Below are 22,598 nucleotides of genomic sequence, written 5' to 3'. Positions count from 1 at the left end.
ACAACAAGAGAGATAAATGACATTGAGTTGCAAGGGCAAGGAAATGGGGCCCCGCCCCAAACACACAGTCTCACCTTGCTAGAGTGGCTACACCCGAAATTAAGGAAAGAGACAAGGTTCTACAATGGATCATATATATATATATATATATATATATATATATATATATATATATATATATATATATATATATATATATATATATATATATATATATAGAGAGAGAGAGAGAGAGAGAGAGAGAGAGAGAGAGAGAGTCGTAGGACAAAACACCTCGCATGTACGCCAAGGAGACAATGTAAACAACGTTGTAAGTGAAGGTGATGTTGTCGGAACTCCACAAGCCAGGGTAGGATAGGCAGATGAGATCAAAGCATGTGGGAAGGGATTCCGGTCCCTCCCCCAGACACGTGTCAACTCGAGCTTCATCCGACAGGTTTCAGATCGGTGTTCCTTCCCACTGGTCCTGCCCCTTGCCGGCTGCTGTTCGAGCAAGGGGAAAAAGGAGAAAAATAAACCTAATTCCTAAAATTTCCTCTTAGAGAATTGAAGGAAAGGAATTTTGTATGTTTGAAAAAATGATAGATGCCAAGCGAGGGTGCCTCTTCAGATGCAATTACATTCGCTTGCATCTTGAAAACAAACATAACAAGGTAGAGGGGGAGATTTGCAGTGAGACGTCTGTAGCTTGGGCTCCAAGGCATGGCACGACAACGAGACACAGGATACATGCTGATATTTGTGATAGTGGGTTGCTTGAAAAGAACACACTATCTATACTACATATAAGCATGGAGGAATTTCGGCCCGTCCCTCGACCACATTACAAGCAGCTTGATCCGATTGTGTTTCCTGTAGCCCCGATGACATAGACAGATAGCGCACGCATGTGCGCGCACATACACACACTTTGATGATCGACCATACTGTTATTTTTAGCCTTCTTTTTGAAAAGATCTGATGACTTGTCAAATCATTTTCCAAATTCAAACATGCGTTTGCGTATGATGAAACAAAATGTTATATCCATGCTTCCAAAAGGCCATTATGATCTATGAGACCAAAAGTATAGAGAGAGAGAGAGAGAGAGAGAGAGAGAGAGAGAGAGAAAGAGAGAGAGAGAGAGAGAGCGCGCAAAAGTAGAGAGAGAGAGAGGAAGGGGCTTGAGGGTAAGAGGGGCCATGTCGCACTCAAAGTGTGTGAGTGTCCTTTCAAAATTCGTAGCGTCCTTTCAACTTTCAACAAGGTGCTGTTTCAATTTATGATGGACATTCGCACACTTTGAGCTCCATTTCGTATACTTACGTTAAGAGTGCGTGCACGATCCAGTAATTCTTCTATCAACTGGAGGTTTGGTAGCTCTCTTCGCAGTCCCAGTCAGTCCCCTGCCACCTCGCAGCGATGGCAACTGAGGGTAAGAGCTCATCCATCAAGTTAAGGAGCACATGTCTCGAATGTGTGCGTGTGTTATCTCACTTCCTTGCGTCCTTTGGGGGTATGCGTGTGTTTATGTACTGATGGAATGTACGTGACGAGAATAGGTGGTCAAAACATGGGCATAACTGCTAAAGTTTAGTATGGTACATGGAAAGCACGGTAGTTGACATTTTGTTTATCTTTGAGGCTGTGACCATCTAATTCACTCTAACAGCACCTGCAATATATTACATATTTGTACCCGCATTGGGCACTATTCGCTTTCATGCTGTTAACTTAAATATGCATGATTTGACAGTTCTTGAATTCAGCTTCTCTTGTTAAACTCTGGAGCTTTGGAGCTAAGAACAATTCCTTCAAGTCGTCTCACCTTTATTGTGTAGCATTTGCATTGCGCTGTTCAATTTGCGTTGGGATTTATTGGTTTGATAGACCTTGTACTTGTTTGCAGAACTTGTAATTTTTTTCGAACTAATTTCTTTTTTTTACAAGTCAATTCACATTGCATCCTCTTTGAAGTAGATGACCTATTCTCAGGTTTTGGTAACATACTAGGGAAAATGATGAGACAGCGTACCATGGCTGATGAGTTGCCTCTTTCATGGTAGTTTGGGTCATGTTTTATCTTTGTGGCATTCTGGTAGTATAATTCGTCTCATTGCATACCATTATTCATAAATTGCATCCTCTTTTTAGGTAGTTTTGGGCATGTTTCATTTGTGGATATGTTTTGGTTTTAATCTTTTGGTGATAATAATTACACAAAATGGGGAGTTTTAAGTATCGTGATATGTTGTGTTCCTTCTATGTTTATAGCATGTATTGGCCAATGTATGTTTGCTTCAGTCTTGCTGAAGATAGTCACAAGTTCTCAAGAGACTTGTAAAGTTGACTAGCAAAGTTATAGGAATTCAAACGCTTGTGAGAGAAATTGTATTGAAAGACTTTTGCATCAAAGTCATGAATTAACGACAGAAAATAAATTTCCTCAAATCTTCTTTTAAGAGGATATAGGAGGTGTCCTTGATGCTCAAGATTCCCTTTTGTATGAAAATTTTATTAACTTTTGCGCCTTCTATAAATATGTCTATGCACCAGTTGGTATGAGTTGTTGCTGATAGGTGTGCTTATTTGCATGGTCTAGAGTTCATGACACCGTTTCGTAAGTCCATGAAATCTGTTTCTGTCACAAACTACTGACGTGTCAAGTCACTGAAGAACAGAGCCAACCTTCAGATCACGGCCGAGGGGCCTAAATTCTAAGAAGAACAAGCAACAAAAGAAGAAGAAGTCCTACAAACTTATGGGGACCCACCACAATGTGTCTGCAACCCAGTGCATCCGGAGGCGTCACGCTGAACTTGGCTAGAGGCCAAAGTGTGTGCACCAGATCTGTCACCCCTAAGTCCCCTGTGTGGTGTGAGAACTCAGTAGCTTGAGTTTGGAGCCAATTAAGAACTGTGTGCTGGGTCCACTCTGCGTGATTTCTACCGCACAACGGGAAGGAGAAACCCACTGCTGTGTCCAAAGCCTCACTGCCACTAGCTGCAAGAAAGAGGACATGGACGCGAAAGCAAGCCTCCTTTAGGTTAGGAGAAGAGTCACCCAGAAACCGAGTGAAATTGTAGTCGAAGAAGTCCCAGTGTCTGCGAATGTCAAAGCTAGTCAAACCTCTAGGGATTGCTGCAAAAGGAGAAGTTTGCACCAAAAAAGGCGGCCTCAAGTGGGGCTGTCCCTCTCGAGCCACACGGCTCGTAGCGAAAGCACTACCAAGAGATCGCCTCACGGCAAACGCGTGTCTAGTCCCCTGCGTTTGAGGAGGAGTGGTTGAGGGGTTGGGAGATGAGGCTGTGGGCCCCACGCAGAGAGAGGGGGGACGGGAGGCGAAGGAGGAGGTGGAGGTGGGGGAGGGGGAGGAGGCGGGGGAGGTGGAGCGGTAGCGTATGAGGAAGGAGGAGGTGGAGGAACTGAAGTGTATGGGGCCTCCTCAAGAGGGTCCTGCTGAAGGGGGTCAAAACGGTTTCTTGTCCGAACCCAATGCTGTTGAGCTGAAGAAGGTCGGCCACTAGGGGGAGTAGTGGGGCGAGCCCTCCCCTGTCGGCGGCAGCCAGGAACCTGCTGCCAACCGTCAATTGTCTCATCGCTGGTCTCAATCGAGGTACCAACCTGTGCGTCCTGTGTGTCTGGCTGCGGGGCATGCTCAGCCTTGGTAGGCTGCGCCTGCGCTGTAGATCGAGGTCTCCTGCGAGGACAGGCCTTAGCCAAATGGCCCATCTGTCTGCAAACAAAACACTGATTCTGGAGGCCCGAATACTCCACGCTCTAATGGAACCGACCCCCACACACCCTAGGGAGTAGGATGACCTTTGGGAGAGAGTGGGTGTTCCGAACCAGAACACGGACTGTGGGGATGCCGGCCGCCTTGGCAGCTACAGAGGGTGCCGTGCAAGGTGTCTCCAGGACAGTCTCAATCTCTGAGTATATCCTTGATAAAAGTGGTAAAGACTCCCTCCTCAAACCGGGAAAGCAGATGGAAATGGGTAGGTCTGCCTCCTCTACCAGAACATTTGTAGCTGGATCGAAACCATGCCTCGACTGTCGAAAGTGGGCTCGAACTGCTCTGATGGCCAAGGGGCTCATCGCGATGACCTTGGACGCCATCTAGAAGGTCTCAAACTCTATCTGATAGTAGCTGCGTCCTCTACTGGTCTGGTGCCGAGAATCTTGTAGATGACGGAAGTCGCCTGCAGGCGTTCTACATCTACTGCGAGGCTCGCTTACTCTGTCGGTGTGAGAGCAAGTCGGATGTTGAGCTCTGCGGGGTCGGGCGAGGGGACTTCCTGAGAGTGCCTCTGAGGTGGAGCATGAGCCTCCATCAGTGTCTGCTGCCGTGAAGAAGGGGCGAAATGTCGATGACGAGCGGTGGCCTATGTGTAAGGATTCTAGGTACTTTGTCACAAGACGGGCACCATGTGTCAATAGAAAAGAACAGACTGAACACACTTTTAGCACTTCAATAACAACTGAATTGAAAGAGAGAGAACACGCGACACGGAGTGGCGGAATTCCACCCTAGAGAGTATTGGCCCCAAACCTTGGCGCTTCTTTCGGTATTTCTTTATATTGCATCAACACAGTACAACCGATACTCCAGACTTTGCACCTTCTCCAGGAAGCATGCCAGAGAATAAGCCCTAACCTCATATTTAAAGGCCCTTGGCCTGAAAAGCAGTTATAGTGAAAAGCCTTCAAAACTCAAAAGCTTTTGGTCCAAAAAGCAATGCCAAAAGCTGCCAGCGTAATTTACAAAAATCTGTACATCTTGCACATCATCAGCCAACGCAAAACACGGAATTCCGTACAGTATGCCACGTCATCGGCCAACGTGATTTTCGAAAATCTGCCATGTCATCAGCCAGCTTCACGATTTCTTGTGTGTGTATGTGAGTCTTGCTTTATTTTAATTCTTTATGTCACTTGGGGTCCCATCGGACGGGTCCCCATAAGTTGGTAGGACTTCTTCTTCTGTTACTTGTACTTCTTAGGGTTTAGGCCCCTCGGCCCACATTTGCAAGTTGGCTCTCTTCTTCAGGGCTTTGACACGTCAGCAATTTGTGACATACTTATCCTTAATTAAGTACTTAAACTCATGATTAAGACTTTAGAAACTTGAACTGAACTCAGAAACAAGACTCAAAAGACTCTGTGTTTGATTGATTGAATGAATGCTTGAAAACTGAGTACAATAGGCTCTTTATATAGGAGACGAAGAGACACAAATGAAAAGACATGTCTCATGGTGAAGAGACATGACTTCAGACGTAAAGACACATCCTTTCGGCGAAGAGTTGCAACCATTGGACGAAGAGTCGCAACTGTAGAGCGAAGGGGTGTGACCAATCGTCGAAGGAGTGTGGCTTTTGGTGAAGAGGCATGTCTCTTGAGCGAAAGGTCGTCACCATGTAAGCGTAGGGGTTCTCGTTGGCATGGCACTTTGCGTATCTGCAACTAGGAGTAGATGTAATAGTGCAATATGGTCATTCTCTCCCATTTAAAATAAGAGCCCGTGTCAAAGAAATGACTTTTGATGTTGATAGAACTTTGGAAAAGCATTGAATCTCCGAAAATCTTCAATCTTTGAGTTATCTGAAACCTTTATCTTGAACCTTGCTTCTTGCGAAACCTTTTTGCTTTGATTGCTAAATCCCATATCATTGCATTGTTCAAAGACTTTTTAGAGGAATCTGGCATAATCAGGTTGACTGTCAGAAGAGGTTGATCTTCAAAATTCTTCATGTGATGTAAGACTTCTGGTTCAAAATCTTTCAATAACTGTGAAATAGTTGGTGAAAAGGAAATCTTCTCAAGACATTCTTCGGAGGGGGTAACTTCAATGTTACTAATCATTGGAGAGGATTTTGAATTGAGACTGCAATCATCTTCCAATAATGAATCAAAGAAAGCATAGTCGTCTTCAGACTCGGCATCTGCAACTACGTCCTTATCTTTGTCTGGTAACGAAGTATTACTTGGAAAAACTTCTGCATCAATAATAATTTCTGCATCTGTATCGGAGATCATATTCGTTTCATAATCCACTGTATCATGCTGTTTGACTTGTACACGTGGGGCTTGAGTCACTCGTTCCGCATGATAAAGCCCGTGTAAAATCAATTTATGTCCATCATTGAACAGATTGATAGTATGTCCTCGAAAGCTAATTGCTGGATCATATTGGAATTACTAATCTTGACCAAGAATCATGTCGTTATAAGATAGAGACATGACTTCAAAATCCAGTTGATCTGCATAATTTTGAATACCGAACTGCAACTATCGAACTGTCTCATCAAAAGTTAAAATTGATCCATGTGCTAATTCCACATCATATAAATGAGATGCCTTCTGAGTTGGCAAGCCAAGCTGTCGAACTATCTGAGTGCTGACGAAATTATTCGAGCATCCGCTGTCCACCAAAACATTGATGGAGCGACCATTGAGAGTTCCAAGAAGGCTCAGAACTTGCTTTGAAAGAGGCTCCGAAACTGAAGAATTGCACTGAGCATGCTTCATAAGAATAGTCGTATCCTTTGAGACATAAATTGTATTGACCACCACTGATTTTCCTTTATCTTGAGTAGAATTTGGTTGTTCAACGTTTGATGATGCTTCCGCGTTGAAATTTCTTTTCAAATTAGACGGATTTGGTTTCTTTTGACATTGATACCATCTATGGTCACCACCGCAAATTGTACGTAAACCATCCTTCTTTGAAGTCGAAGAAGTATTTGACGAAGAGTCTTGTTGAGTATTAGAATGCGGATCTTGAGAAAAATCACGTCCTTTACCATGATCAAGTGGAGGAACATTTGAAGAAGATTTGCTTTGAGATTGTCGATCTTGAGAATAGAACCTTGAAGTTGAATAAGGTTCCGTTGCTTGCTGTCTGAATTGAGATTGTCGCTGTTGACTTTGGCTATAACTTTCTTTGTGATCGCGTTGTGAAAAGCGAGCGCTGCTTGAAGATCTATCACCAGGAAAAAAAATCCGTGTGGTGTGCCGATTATCGCCAAGACGCTTCACATAGGTAATTGCAGCATCCAAGGTGGTAGGGTTGTATTTGTGAGCATCGTCCTTCAGGTTGGGTTCGAGTCCGTCGATAAAGTTGTGAAGTTTATCAAAGGGACTAAGGGTCTCTATCTCCAGAGTTAGCCTTTGGAACTCTGTGATGTACGCAGCCAAGGAACCTGCTTGGCTCAGGCGGCAAAGAGAGGACCGGGCATGAAAATCCGCATTGGCAGGTTCAAACGCCTTGTGAATAGTATACCGGAGTTTGTCCCAAGAAGGTGTGTCTTTACCGTCAGCAACCCATCATTGCCACGAAAGAAATGCTATGTCCTTGAGTAGAGAACTAGCAAGCTAACTTTTTTACTCTCTACTAAGTCTGTGTTGGACAAGTAAAAAACTCTAGGCTGTGGATTTATTTTGTTTGACGTAACAAGTTAGCCAAGCGTCAAAAGCAGCCAGCTTTTCAACATGTGTAGAAAACCAGGGCTGAATTCAGCCATAGACAACACTTGGGAAAAGGCATAACCATCTGCAGTCTCTCGGCGCGAGGGGGTACTGCCAAGGTGAAGGGGTGCTTGGGAAGGGATGCTTACAGAAGAAGAGGCATGGCGGCTCGTAGGAAAGAGTGCGAGTACATGGGTGTAAAAGGTTTTATCCCGACGAAGAGGTGCGAGCTTTTCGGATACGTCGCACACACACACAACACTTTTGTCTTTTATTTTATTGAACTGAAGTAAGAAAATCGAGTTACCTCATGCTCGCATATGTGTGCATGCACCACCTTTCTTCTGCTTCCATACAACGCCGGGAGAGGGGGGAGAGGGTAGCGACGAGGGTGAGAGGCTCACAACCTTCGCGTCCTGGGAAAAAAATTGCTCTGATACCATTGTAAGGATTCTAGGTACTAATCCTTAATTAAGTATTTAAACTCATGATTAAGACTTGAATTGAACTCAGAAACAAGACTCAGAAGATCTCTGTTTGATTGATAGAATGAATGCTTGAAAACTGAGTACAATAGGCTCCTTATATAGGAGACGAAGAGACATTGTCACGAGGACGTGGCAATTATTAACCATGTCACAAAGATGTGGCAACTGCTAACCTTGGTTGTTGGTTTCTTTCCAATGGGGTTTATTTTATTTGTTTGAGGCCCTCTTCTTGAAGTCGGACATTGCATGGCCAATGCGAACGGTAGTTTCACCCGCAGATGGGTAGTGGTCGGCACTGGAATTCGTATGGTAAGAGGATGTCTAGGCTCAGAGCAAGATCATATAGGTTTCCCCGTCGCACTTAGTAAGTTGGTGGATACTAGGAAGTGAACTCAATAAAGGCCTAAAGTCAAGGTGTGACTAGGAAGTGAACTCAATAAAGGCCTAAAGTCAAGGTGTGACTACCAACTGAAAGTATCCAATACTTGGGCCACATTGCACTTTTGGATGCGGTCCCAATGAGGATAGATGGTCAGAAGACCAGTGGGAGCCCAACGGAAGCATCTGCTAAAATTTAGGGAACTGCTATTTTGGGCCGTGAAATGTGTTTGCGTCATTACCTCCGGTATGACTAGGGGAACATTTTACAACTCTGCCGCGAAGTCAACTGGGCAACCGGTCAGGATATTTTTAAGCGGCGAACCCGAAACGGGCAAATGCTTGTAAATGCGCCAAGTGTCGAATTTTCATGGACTTTCCTCTTGCAGAAGAATTGGCACTGAATTTAGAGAAGGGAGAGGCTTCATTTGCAATTTGTCACAGGTTAAGAGCTATGGAGTGCTTCCTTTCCCTCTCATGTACTGTGTGGTGCTAGGAGTGATGCCCTGCACACTACACACTGCTCTCTCTCTCTCTCCCCTACGTGCAGTTATGTGATGCCCCACAAGAGGGCTCCTCATGTGACTGATGTACAGCTGTGTGGGTTCATGCTTTTGTGCTGAGGCAAGAGCCTCCTTGAGCAGGAACAGGGGTAGCTAGCTGCTACTCCAAAGCAGGCACTGGTGAGGGTCATAACCTCACCATATAGGTGCAAAATCAGCGCTGTGTATGCGCTGTAATTTTACTGTTTTTCAGCCATACGGACGCCAGAACCTTTGGGAATGGTGCCCCACTGGCAGAGGACAGTTAGGGGACTGTTTGGGGCTGAAAACAGGGCAAAAACCAGTAAATACAGCGTGCTGAATTTATTGTTTTTGGGCAGGAATCAGAGGGTATATGCCAGTAGAAGCGAGTTCCAGCAGTTCCAGCAGGGGAATTGGTTTCGCGTAAGTTTTGGGGTTGTTATGTTGCCAAAATTTGGCCAAAACAGGCGGTATCTAGTGGGATACAGTCAAAGGATTCCCATGACTCTTCTTTGTACTTTACCCTCCTAAGGAATAAAGAAATACCGAAAGGGGCGCCAATTTTGGGGCATACAGGTTGTCGGCATCTGCTCGGAGCATTTTAGCTTCTGAGCCGTGTGTGTGATTAAGTGTTAATTCCCGTTATAGGTCTCCTTTGCAAAGTGCTCTGTGTGTGTATCTGAAGTAAAGAATTTCGGGTGAAAGCCAACGCCTACCGCCCTACGGGCCGGTTTCATGGTTCCATTGCCGGGATATCAATCAGTTTTTCTTTAAAGAGTGAGCCTGGATTGTTTAGGGTAAATACACAGAGTGCAGGAACGCGGGGATTACACTATGGCCGACAAGGGGAAGGGAATTATGGAAGAGGGTTCCTCTCCAAAGGACAGGCAGAAGATTCCTATGGTTTTTGAGATTGGCGAGAGCTCACGGCCACGTCAGTCTGTACCTCCTGTCAACGTGAATGTCCCTCTAGTAGTACAGGGCTTTATGACTGGGCAACTCGAGGATGATGCGTTCAAGACTCAATTAGTTTCCGCGGTGAATGTCTTTTCACAGCTGGTGTAGAATCCAAGGTTTATGGAATTCTTGCAAGCGACACCAGTGCAACAACAAAATAGGCAACCTACGCCGCGTACGGAGCTTGTTGATGCTCAAGCCCAGGGCATGATTGGGAATGGTGGAACACCAACAGTTACAAGTGCTTCTGATGAAGAGAGATAAATGAGTTGCCTTATGATGTAGAACCGTTACCTGAGAATGTAGATCATTGGGTACGCAGGTCAACGCGTTTGAGAAGGCAACTGCAGAGATTTAATCCCTCTTTGCATCATGTAATGTTGACAGATGAGGGTGAACCTCTTACTTATAAAGAGGCTAAGTCATGTGAGTCAAGCAGTAAGTGGGAGCTTGCAATACAAGAGGAAATGAAATCCTTGTATGCAAATGATACTTGGGATCTTGTGCCATTGCCTAAAGGGAGAAAGGCTCTTCCTAACAAATGGGTGTACAAGATTAAGATTGTGGATGAAAAACCCAAGTACAAAGTAAGATTGGTTGCAAAAGGATATGCACAGAAAGAAGGAATTGATTTTCAAGAAATCTTTTCCCTTGTTATAAAGCTTATAACTTTACATATCCTTTTTGCTCTCGTTGCGGTGCTTGATTTGGAATGAACAAATGGATGTAAAGAAAACGTTTTTACATGGTGACATTGAAGAGGATATATAATGAAACAACCTGAAGGTTTTGTAGTTTCTACACGTGAGGAACTTGTATACAAACTGGAAAGGGCTCTGTATGGTTGAGACAATCATCACGACAGTGGTATAAGAAGTTTGACACTTTTATGCTGTCTCAAGGCTTTAAATGCAGCCATGCAGATCATTGTTTGTATACGAAAAGGGATGAAGATGGTAGTCCCATCATACTTGTTCTCTATGTTGATGACATGCTGCTTGCCGGGAAACATAAGACTAGTCTTGATGCTATGAAATGTAAGCTAAATTCAACATTTGCTATGAAGGATTTGGGTCATGCAGAGCATATTTTGGGCATGCGTATTAAAAGAGATAGAAAGCTGAAATGGCTGTTTTTATCTCAAGAAAGGTACATTGCAAAAGTACTTGATAGATTTAATATGGCTGCTGCTAAGTCTCTAGGGGTACCTTTACCTCCATACTCTATGCTTAGCAAAGTAGATTGCCCAAAGGATGAGGTGGCATTGAAAGCAATGAAGGGAATCCCTTATGCATCAGCTTGTGGTTCTCTTATGTATGCTATGGTTGCCACTTGTCCCGACATTGCTTATGTAGTGGGAGTTGTTAGTCGATACATGTCGAATCTTGGCAAAGCGCATTGGGAAGCTGTCAAATGCATTCTGAGATATTTGAAAGGTACATAATCAAAGTGTATTTGCTATGGCAAAAGTGACTTAAAGTTGCAGGGACATTGTGATGCAGACATGGCAGGTGACATGGATACCAGAAAATCTACCAGTGGATATGTATTTGCCATTACTGGTGGTGCAGTCTCTTGGTGTTCTAGGTTACAGAAAATTGTGGCATTGAGTGCTACTGAGGCTGAATATATTTCAGCCACAAAGGCTTCAAAGGAGGCCATTTGGTTGGGCAGACTTGCAAAAGAACTTGGCATATCCCCGTGTTGGGTTGTGATAGCCAGAGTGCTGTCTATTTAGCCAAAAATGCCATGTTTCATGCGCGTACCAAACACATAGATGTGCGGTACCACTTCATACGACAGGTATTGGAGGATGGTCTAGTCATCTTGACTAAGATCCATACACAGGATAACCGTGCAGATGTTCTCACCAAGAGTCTTGCTAAGGCTCAATATGAGCATTGCATAGAGCTGGTGGGAGTTGGTTAACTTAAAGGCGTCATTTATGCCTTTAAGTGGGAGGTTGTTGGGTTAAAGGCCTAAATAACCCCTTTTTGTACATTTTTATACTTTGTTCAGGTTCAATATTATTGAACTTGGACACATTTTTTTAAAGTCACTTATAAGTGAGTTTTTCCCAAAAACGAGTGTGCCTTCTCTCTCTCTGCTTTCGATCCCTAGCGTTTTCTCTCTGCTGCACCCGCGCCTCCTGCTTCTTGCCCCAATCGTGCAGTACATCGCGACGCGCACCTACCAGTACCCTCTGCTTCGCGCTTTCACCCTCTTCACAATTTTTTTTTTTGTTTTGGTTGCACGGGAGTGTAAAGCTTTGTAATTATCTCCTTTACTGATGCTTAAAGGAGTCCAATCGATTCTTGAGAAAGTCCTTGAAGTTCAATCCCCTTCCTTGAAGCTTTGAAAATATTTATGAACCCTTGTGAAGCTCTCCGAAAGCTTCATTGAAAGCCTTGAGGTTCGATCCTTTTTGATGCTTATTACAAGTGGGCAAATGCTGCATGTAGCTCTCTCCCCTTGAACGTCAAAGCTTGTGGAGCTTTGAAATCTTGATGCCTTTTGTTTTTGCTAAGTGAGCGGTGCTTTGGACACTTGGCAATGCATGGAACCTCCCCTTGAGAGGATGAGGACCAAGGCACCTTGGTGGCGTGGGACGAGGTGCTTAACAAGCCTGAAGTCCACCAGGCAGGCGTGGGAAGGGGGTCTTACAGGGCCGGGCAGGCGGGGGCAAGACGGTCAGTTTCCGGGCAAGCCTGGGCAGGCCTTCAGGCAAGGCGAGACAGGGCACAGGGGAGCGGGCAGCTTTTCACCTTTTTTGTGTGTGTGAGTGCCCTTTAGGGGCTACTTTTGACTTGTTTTTTGGGTGGGGGGGGGGGGGGGGGGGGGGGGGGGGGGGGGTTTCCACCATTGGGCTCTACAAGCTTTAAAAGAAGACAATGAGTTTGTTAAGCAAAAGGGTGGTAAGCATTTAATGCCTTTCATACACTCACACATAAGTTCTGCAGCAGATATTTCAGAGGTTTGATAGACTATGGAAAGCTGAAAACGGAGGGATTTTGCGAGCTTAATAGGATAGCCAAATGAAGTGCGATTGAATCATCTGAGAGCTTTGCAAAACAGTGTTGATTAGCACTTTGTACACACACAAATTGCAATAGCTAATGGTGGCTTTAATGGGAGAAATTTTGCAATGAAGTAAGCTGAAAGCGAGTATAAAAACCACAAAAAATAAAATAAAATCCTTTCCTTAATCAAGCCTACCTTGCCATGGAGGGTAGTGGCCTCTTGGGTGTGCCAAGGACTTGCCCACACATAGCTAGATTAGGACTTAATTAGTGAGAGAAGCAAATAGTTATGGAGAATGCCAATGGATCGTAACGATAATTGAGAAATACTAATCCCTCTAGTGGAGATGCTAATTATTAACACACTAATAACAACAAAACCTAGTTAGCAAAACCATGATGCTCTGATACCACTTGATGAGAATGGGATTGTGCTAACTAGGGTGGATGAAAGAGAAACATAGTGCAAGTGTGTGTAAGCAAGATTATCACTCAAGTGAATTAGGTTCCAAGATGGATTGGCTTGGACTCATAAACATAATCTTGAGTATTGACTTAGCTTAGCACAGGCTCACAATAGACAAGCATGTAGTGCAAACTTGAACTGTGCTGTTTATTCATGAAAGTGAGCTATAAGTAGCTCTACAACTTGACTCCATTGTATGTGGGATAATTCCTCCTCTTCCCTCCTTCACTGAGACTTTAGAACAAAACCCACACTTTACACTTGCCACCCTTTGCGCATGCATACAAACTGCATTGTCCGGCCTCCCACATTTGGACCGGCCGCTCTTCTTTTGGCCAGGCGCCCTTATATTTCTTTTTCCTCTTGCTGGGCCGTGGGCTTTTATCTGGCATTGCCCTACCTCCCCTTTAGGTACCTATATATGGGGCCAAGGGGGGCACCCACAGTCATAGATCATTTGATGTATTGAGGGTCTCTTGCTTTGGTAGTCCGTGGGGGTTCGATCGCCCCCTTTCCCCATCTCTGGCGTTTTGTGTGTCTCTCTCTCTCTCTCTCTCTCTCTCACGCTTCTGCACGCACTCTCACACATGGTATCAGAGCAAGAGACCAGTACAATCGTATGTCCCTCAAGCCACAAGCAACTCCATGCCCAGAAAACACAGCTCCTTCAAAAAACGCAGCCCCTAAAAAGATGTAGGTGGCTGCTTAAAAAACACAGATGTAGGGGGTGTTGACTTGTGGTTTGCTATGGACACACCTATGTACACATCATAGGAGTTCACACGAGATATGGCCATGCTCATGGCATATGGGATTCCTACATTCCTAAAGAAGACACCACCATCTTGGGTGGAGAGCACTTACCACTTGACCTCGACACGTCAGATCACTTGCTTACACAAGAGCATCTACATGGACTTAGGGAGAGGATCTTGGATCTCTTCTTGGACAGGTTCATTGCTTGGATCTACAGACTGGAGTGGGACTTTAGTGCTTTGGACTCTCTTGGAGAGTTTACCCGCGAGATGCGGGAGATCAGGCATCTTGCAACTACATTCGGAGTCACCCGGAGCTTGGCTTGGATGGTAGTGCGGTTGCTCTTCTACACTCCCGATCATTTGGATTGCTATCTTCAGAGTTGTTACACTCACCCTCGATAACCTTACAACAGACTTATCCCCCGACCTGGGCAGTAGGCCAGTCCTAGCTCATTTACATTGAGAGCCACACGGAGTTGCGGTTTGGTAGCATTGTTGGCGCGGATTCTGTTTTGGTTGACACCGGAGGAATTGAGGCAGGAGATACAAGCAAGACGGCTTGGACAGCCACTCCTCTTCTCAGAGGATCTTCACAGCACAGACTTCTTAGTTTGGCTTCCCTTCTTCATACAGGATGATTACGGTGCAGACAGCTTGGTCTGACCACACCTCTTCTCAGAGGCCCTTCACAGGCCAGACTGTTGAGTCTGGCTTTCCCCTCATCTTGGATTACCCTACCTACTGATAGGACACCATCCGGTGGTGGTCCGTGCAATTTATCGGTGACTCTCGTGGCTTACTGTAACTGTTAGTCTGGCTTTCCTTGTTTCGGAGGACGTTTACGACGTAGATTGCTACATATGGCCTTCTTGGAGTTTTACACAGCTTAGCCACTTGGCCATCCTGGGTTACAGGTTCATGCATTGACAGGCTTTCGGTTATACTGATGACGGTTCCTCGGCTTCTCCATTTTCTCTAGATGGTTTGACTACGGACACCACGGATCCTATTGGGCAAGACACTTGGCAGGTCTATTGTCACTTCTTTCACGACAATGAGTTGTTTTCACACTCAGTTCGGGACCTTCATGCAGTATCTTCACCTTGTCGGCGAGAGATCCCCGATTCACAAGTTTGTTTTGGAGGGCTATTTGGGAGAACATTGGCACACGGTTGCAGTTCTGGTCATTGTTCCACTCGCAGATAGATGGGCAATGTGAGATTGCAAATTGAGTTGTTCTGGATTTATTGAAGCCTTACATCTCTGATCGAAAGACTCAATGGAAAAAATATTTGCCTTTGGTGGAATTTGCCTACAACAACATTATTCACTCTTCGACGGGGAATGCACCATTTGAGATCATTGAAGGTGCTCCGAAGGTTCCACCCTTCCTTAGCACTAAGGATAAGATTTTTGAAGCCGACCAGTACACGAGGAACTTGGACATTGCTTTTACCAAGGTCCGGGAGGCTTTAGCGAAATCTCAAGAACGACATAAGAAGGCAGCAAATCAACATTGACGAGATTTGAAATTAAAGGAAGACAATTGGGAGCTCTTACGTTTTGAGAAGGCATGCCTAAGAAAGAGAAAGGGAAAGGAACGGCTTTTTCCAAAGCTTAACATGAGATATTATGGCCCTTTCCAGATAAAAGAAAAGATAAATGATGTCTCCTTTCGACTCAAGTTGCTCGGTACTTGGAAGATTCACAATGCAATCTATGTGAGTCTATCGAAGCCTTTTAAAGGTGATGTGTCAGTTGACGGGGAGCTTGATGAGCAACCCAAAGTGAAGGAAAGCGAGGAGATACTCATTCCGGAACAGATTTTGGCACACAAGGACAGAAAGATAAAAGGTAAAATGATTAGGCGGTTCTTGGTTAAATTCAAGAACTATCCTGCATTGAATGCGAAGTGGATGGAGGAGGAGGACCTAGCAGATACTCCTGAGATTTTGGAACTTTACCTTGAAGCATTCGGTTTAGCATAGTCTACTCCGATAGAACCTTGAATTTAGCAAGGGTGAATCTAGTGCAACGGGTTTGCACTTGAGGGGAGTCACTCCGCTCCTTTGTCAACAGATTACTCCGATTTTTGAATAAGGTCACTGATGTCCCCTTTGGGTTTCAAGGATACTAATGGGCTGACCATTATTCTGTTGTATGACTTTATGACACGGAATTCCCGAAAATGAATATGATTGATTTGTACTCTCTTATTTGGCTTGTTTTGAGTGCAGGAACTGAAAGACGAAATGACTATAGCATTTCGGCCTCATAAATCTCTATAGACATGATTGCAATAAGGAATGCCGGGACACTAGAGCTAGACTTTAGAGGGAGGTGCTTTTGGGAGACATCACTCACAGACAGTCACAGATTGACTTCCGACGCCTAGTGCGGCGGAAGAAGAGGGCATTTTTGGCTCGGCTAGAGCAAGATCTATATCAGCTGTTCTTGACTCAGGATTCACGTGAGGCATGGCGGCTCTTTTAGGAGCACTCTCCCCCCCCCGCCATCACTTCTACAGAGGACTGGGACCAGTACGCATCATCTCTGTACACAGTTCCTGAGCAGCCCCCCCTTCTCGACACCCCCGATCCATGCCCACACACATGTGCTTTTTTCACCGCAGAGATGGTGAGGAAGGCCATTGACAGGATGAGGACTGGGAGAGCTTACGATCATGATGGTTTAGTGGCTGAGCATTTCACACATGCCAGAGATCTACTAGCAGAGCTTCTAGCAGTGATGTTTAACCGTGCCATGTGTGAGGGCTTGCTTGATACTTGGAGCCTATCTACTATTGTACCTATCTTCAAGTTGGGAGACCCTATGGAGCCTGGGAATTATCGCACTATCATGATTGGACACACATTGGCACGGTTGTACGCATCCATTCTTGAGCAACAGCTGAGTAGATGGGCAGAGAGGGAGGGAATACGCGCAGTCGGGCAGGCAGGGTTCAGGAGGGGTTTTTCTACTCTTGACCATATCTTGACACTCAGAGCCATCATTGAGGAGGGTAGATCGCGTGGGAAACGGATCTATTGTAGCTTTGTGGATTTCCGCAAAGCTTTTGACACAGTGTCTAGAGCTAGATTGATGCGCAGATTACAGCAGATGGGAGTACCCACAGAGTTCATTTGGGGGGTCATGGCATTATACAGGTCAGTAGTGGGGCAGGTACGTGCCTCAGAGGGTCTATCCACCCCGATTCACTCCACTATTGGGGTGAAGCAGGGCTGCCCGCTCTCTCCTACTCTATTTGGTATGTATGTGAATGAGGTTTCTGACTACATTGAGAGAGATGGTGATAGAGGTGCACAGATGGCAGGGACATGGATTCCATTATTGTTATATGCTGATGATATTGTGTTGATCTCCGACTCTCCGGAGGGGATGCAACGTCACTTGGATGCTTTGAATAGGTTTGCTCAGGAAAGTGGTATGTCCGTCAACCTTGGTAAAACCAAGGTCATGGTATTTAATACCACCCCACAGTGGATCAGGAGGTCAGCACCAGCATTCACATACAGCTAGGCAATTGTGGAGTATACAGATGCGTACACTTACCTCGGAGTGGTTTTTAGTGGGCCAACATTTTCATTGAGGAGGGCAGCAGAGACTAGACTGACCAGAGCCCATGCAGCATTGGGTAGATTGGAAAGGATGTGTTCACAGGTTCAGTTTCAGGAGCCTAGGACGAAGCTCTGGCTCTTTGACACTCTGGTGGCTTCTGCATTACTTTATGGAGCTGAGATCTGGGGACCTTCATTAGATCATCACGGGAGGACAGGCCGCAGTGATGGATGGGGGGACATGGAGAAGCCTCTGGTCTCTATGATCTCGCGGCTCATTAGAGCCAAGGCCTCAGTACCACGTGCTGTTGTTCGAGCAGAGCTAGTTGCCCCCCCACTAGTGGTTGAGGCGCTCACCAGATCGGTCTCCTTCATACACCGCATGTGGGAACTTCCCAGATACAGATATGCTCGCCTTGCACTTGAGTCCTCTCAACAGTTAGCCATGCAAGGAGATACAGCATGCTGGTATGGAGAGATGACATCATGGTTCCAGGCGCATGGGTTCAACATAGACAGATTGCCTCCCTTCCAGTACTCACTGGATGCACCCTCTCTGACTCTTACACAGTCCGAGATCACCAGGCTCATCCGCCAGGACTTGACTCAGCTAGACACTAGGAGGACATGGATACAGCCAACACAAGAGCTAGGCACGAAGATGGCTTTCTACAGAGAGCATCTCCTCCAGCTTACGGTTGATGGCTTTGTGACGATGTCGAGATACATGGACACCCACTTGTCTCATGGGATACGATGTGCTATCGGCCAGATACGTACATCTTCACACCAGCTGCGGATCGAGACTGGGAGATACAGCGGAGTACCAGCAGAGGCCAGGACATGCCCCCTGTGTGACATCGAGCCTGAGACAGAGTTGCACTACACATGCCACTGTCCCGTCTACTACGAGATACGAGGCCGCTTCCATTGCTTGTTCAGAGAAGGCTTTGGACCATTCTCCAGAGTCATGCAGTACGAGGATCAGAGATGCTTGGGTTTGTTTTTGCTCGAGCTATGCAGACACAGAGAGAGCCTGATGGGAGGAGAGGCTAGCCAGTCCCAGAGACATATCACAGATTTCTTTAGAGCTGCACTGGACACTCGGAGGAGTTACTACCACAGCAGAGCTCGTCGTCTCACACCAGAGGCACACTGATCAACCGAGCGACTGAGCTTGGAAGATCCAAACGCCCACGATTGCGGAGGACTACACAGCATTGACGGAGGCTGCATCAGAGTATTCGGATCACTTTGGCTCGACATGCACGACGCCCGGTCAGACTACTGACCATGGAGGAGATTGATGAGATCCGCCAGCGACCAATGCTGGATCTCTTGTGATCTAGCTATCCCAGCTAGCTGCTGTTCACACCTAGTAGTTTAGGATTCCATAGTATTTTATTGTGACATTTGTCATTTCATTTTTGTCATTGTTGTCATCTTGTTACTCTGACTCTGACTTTGTATCAGATCCACCACATTGTAACTTTCTGGTCTCATAGGTCACTTTGGCCTTGTGAAGACGTTAATATAACATTTCATTTCATTTCATTTCTCTCTCTCTCTCTCTCTCTCTCTCTCTCTCTCTCTCTCTCTCTCTCTCTCTCTCTCTCTCTCTCTCTCTGTGTCTCTCTCTCTTTTCCGCACATGCGCACTCACAGTAATCACTTTCGGCGAGTGATCGGACAGAAACGAAGAGATAACCGCAAACTTCACACTTGTCAACACTTTTAACACTTGAATAACTGAGAGAGAGACGACACGACTCAACGTAGTTCCGAGGCAAGACGAATTGGCCCCAGAGAGTGGCGCCCCTTTCGGTATTTCTTTATTATTATTGCTCACAAAGTACAACTCCCAAGGGTCCGACTCTCTTTGAGACTCTGCATCTAGATGCTCTCTGGAGAGTGGCCCTAGGGCACTTATAAACAATATAAGGGATGCCAAAAGCAGAGCCCCAAAATTGTCTGTCCTAAAAGTATTTGAATCAAAAAGCATCTGCTACTAAAAGCTAGCATCAGAATCTGCCCAAAACAGCCAGTGAAAAACGTGCAATTCTGTACAGCTGCCACGTGTCACCTGTGAGCGCAATTTGCGGAAAATCCATACAGATCTGCTACGTGTTATTTGCAGCTTAAATTGCGAAAAATCCGTATTGATCCGCCATGTTATCACTAATTACGCAAGCCTTTGTGTGTGTGTGTGTCTGTCCTCTTTTATTAAGTTAGGCTCCTTGGCGGAACTTTATAAGTTGGAAAGCTTCAATTTCTTCTCTTCTTGGACATGCACGTCCTGCGTACAGGCTCACAAGGGTGCGAGAACACTTCCTAGGCTAACCTAAACTTTATAAGTTGGAAAGCTTCAATTTCTTCTCTTTTCGAACATGCACGTCCTGCATATAGGCTCACAAGGGTGCGAGAACACTTCCTAGGCTATCCTAAACCCTAAAAGTAGGAGTTATAGCTTGTCCACATGCACATAGGGTCAGATACACATGTGACACTCTCTTTCTCCTCCCTTCTCTCTCTCTCTCTGGCCTTCACACCTCTCACCTCCCTGTTTGTAATCTGGTGTCCACATCTCTTTTGTTGCACTTCGACGTTTGTTTGTTTTTTCTTTCATGCTTAAAATTTTTCCTTCTGGAAGAGCTGGAATGCGAGATTGCCCTATTATAGAAGCTGATAATAAATCATTATGGCAGGGGAGTCTTGTAACCACTAACTTCAAAGGCAAGTGTTGTGTTGCAGATGCAATCTTACCCGAGGAGGTTTGGCTTGCTGATAAAGAGAGGTGTGATGTAGTTGTGTGTGTGAAAGAGAGACAGGACCCAGGTCCTCCTTTCAAAAAGAGATTGTTGGGTTTGCAAGTGACCAATTCTCCAGCAGAGAGTTCAAGAGCAAGAATCCACGTTGAGAAGAAGCAGGTACAGCAGCCCCAGGTAGTCATGGTGTACACCATGTCTGACAGGCTTGCTAAGAGTCCTTACTTTCGTGTATGCTTAAAAGAACCCTGGTCTAAGGAAGAATATACAGAGGATGGGTGTACCATGGCATTGACTTTGGAAACTCTTCTTGCCTCAATACAAGGCTACAAGAAATGCATTGAAATTCTCTGCTCCTCACAACCGTGTTCACCCTACATGTTTTCAAGTCCCTCAGAGGCTCTGGACATCTACTTGGCCTCAGATCATCTTCTGTTTAAAGAATGCTCTGAGGCATGTATGGACTTTATTTCGGCTGCTCCTTGGTCCAGCGAAGAGGAGAAAGTAATTCATGGAACTTTTGCAAATTCTAGCATAGTGCCTTCTAGAGAAGTTGCAGCCCGCCTCGGTCTATCAAAGGAGAAGCCTGTCTCAAATCTGAAGGACACATTGTGGGACCTTTATGAATCGTGTTACTATGGTGAGAGTGAGGACGCTTACCTTCCTTGCCAACTCTTCAATTTAATTGAAGGTGTACTTAAGGGGCTATCATCTACTAGCAGGTCAAATGTTTGGAGCAAGAAAGCTATTAGTGAGTTTCTATATGAAGCGGCTAATGACTGTGTTGAGGCAATGAAATCATCTTTAAGAGATGAATGGATGTTAACTAACAGGTCCTTCTTGTGCTGGCTACGCATGACTGAGCTTCTACTTGAATTAACAGATGGAAAAGAGTCTGTGATGGCCGTGGCATCAGATGACGATTTATGCGATTTTCTCCTTCCAGCATTAAGAGTACTCACGGACAAAACTTATCCGCCAAGAACGGAGAATGCGGGGACTGTTCGGCAGGTTGTGAAATTGTTGATTGAAATTTTCAAGCGGGTGGCTACTGCAAAGGTAATACTGTCTGCAAGTGCCCGTACCTCCCTTGTGAAACGTTGGGTGCCTTGGTTTGAATCGATACGGACGAATGAGAAGGTATGTGAAGCTAATGACATGCCCATTCTTAAAGCTCACATCAAGACAGTTATCGACACTCTTGGCATGGATGATGGAGAACTCTTGAACATCTTGGCTCATGCCTCCATGAGGTCAGAGTATTTTTTGGAGGGAGGTTTCAGGTCCTGGTGTTCTCGCCTTGATCAGAGTTGATACCAAGGATTATCTTGTGCCGAGAAAGTGTGATTGGGGTCATGTTAAAACGTATAAAGGCTAACTTCAGTTATGTATATATCCCATGGCGATTGTAATATCAGGACACAAATAGTGCATATACGCATAGAATGCTCTACTGGAGTACGACCTTTTGGCAATTGTCCCTTTTTGAGGTTTCCCATCATTTGATGAAGGCACTTCTGGCGAAGTATGTTGAGAAAATACTTCTGTATTTGTGAAGGTTGCTGGTATAGAGTTCATGCTAAAATTGACCATGACTGAAAATGTGGTCGATGGTATGGCACTGGCAATGGGCTTTTTTAGAGGCTGAGGCGGGCATTCTGTTTGGTGTCTTTCCGTGCATCTTAGCAAGCCAGGAAGACTGAACTGGTGTACCTAATGGAACTTTGTGGATGCCTAGCTTTCAATAAGTGCTTTAAACTGATATGTAAGGCTCTTGTGTGTGTGACGAGTTTTGAAGGATGTCTTCTAATAGACGTATGCTTCACTTTGGATGGTTTCCTTTTTCATTTTTTGGATTCATTATACCCCGGTCGGGTGTAACTGTCCCCAAAGTGTTTTTGTTGTTCAGCGTCTCTTACATTTGCATCACGATAATGGGTCATTTTATCGCAAGTCCATTCTGTAATAACAAATGCATGGCTACTAAGACAACTCAGCTTTTACTGAATAGTGTCTTCGAGCAGACTTATTCTTCACCTTGATGGTTTTTATGTTTTCTGGAAGATTCTTCATATCACCTTGGGTAGAGTTTTAGAGAGACCAGCTCAAAGATAAGACCATTGCCATGCTGTATGCCTGTTGAGCTGTACAAATAATTGCTGCTAATTCGATATTCACGTGGTAGGGAATGGTCTGTTGTGACCATTCTCTGTAAT

At 45.2% G+C, this 22,598-nt stretch overlaps 1 protein-coding gene across 1 annotated transcript; it reads left to right on the top strand.

Annotated features, from left to right (window-relative positions):
• The first annotated feature begins 1,162 nt into the window (after positions 1–1,162).
• On the top strand, positions 1,163–22,211 carry LOC147433766 (uncharacterized). The gene is made up of 2 exons (XM_086490380.1): positions 1,163–1,414; positions 20,369–22,211. The coding sequence occupies exons 1-2, from the start codon at positions 1,402–1,404 to the stop codon at positions 21,694–21,696; spliced, it is 1,341 nt and encodes a 446-aa protein (XP_086346506.1). The 5' UTR covers positions 1,163–1,401; the 3' UTR covers positions 21,697–22,211.
• The last annotated feature ends 387 nt before the right edge of the window (positions 22,212–22,598 follow it).

The sequence above is a fragment of the Adiantum capillus-veneris genome, chromosome 19 (genome assembly GCF_014529385.1).
Source record: "Adiantum capillus-veneris isolate H3 chromosome 19, ASM1452938v2, whole genome shotgun sequence".
NCBI classification, from domain to species: Eukaryota; Viridiplantae; Streptophyta; class Polypodiopsida; order Polypodiales; family Pteridaceae; genus Adiantum; species Adiantum capillus-veneris.
Note: the sequence above shows the minus strand (reverse complement) of the source record. Positions and strands in the feature narration are given on the sequence as shown.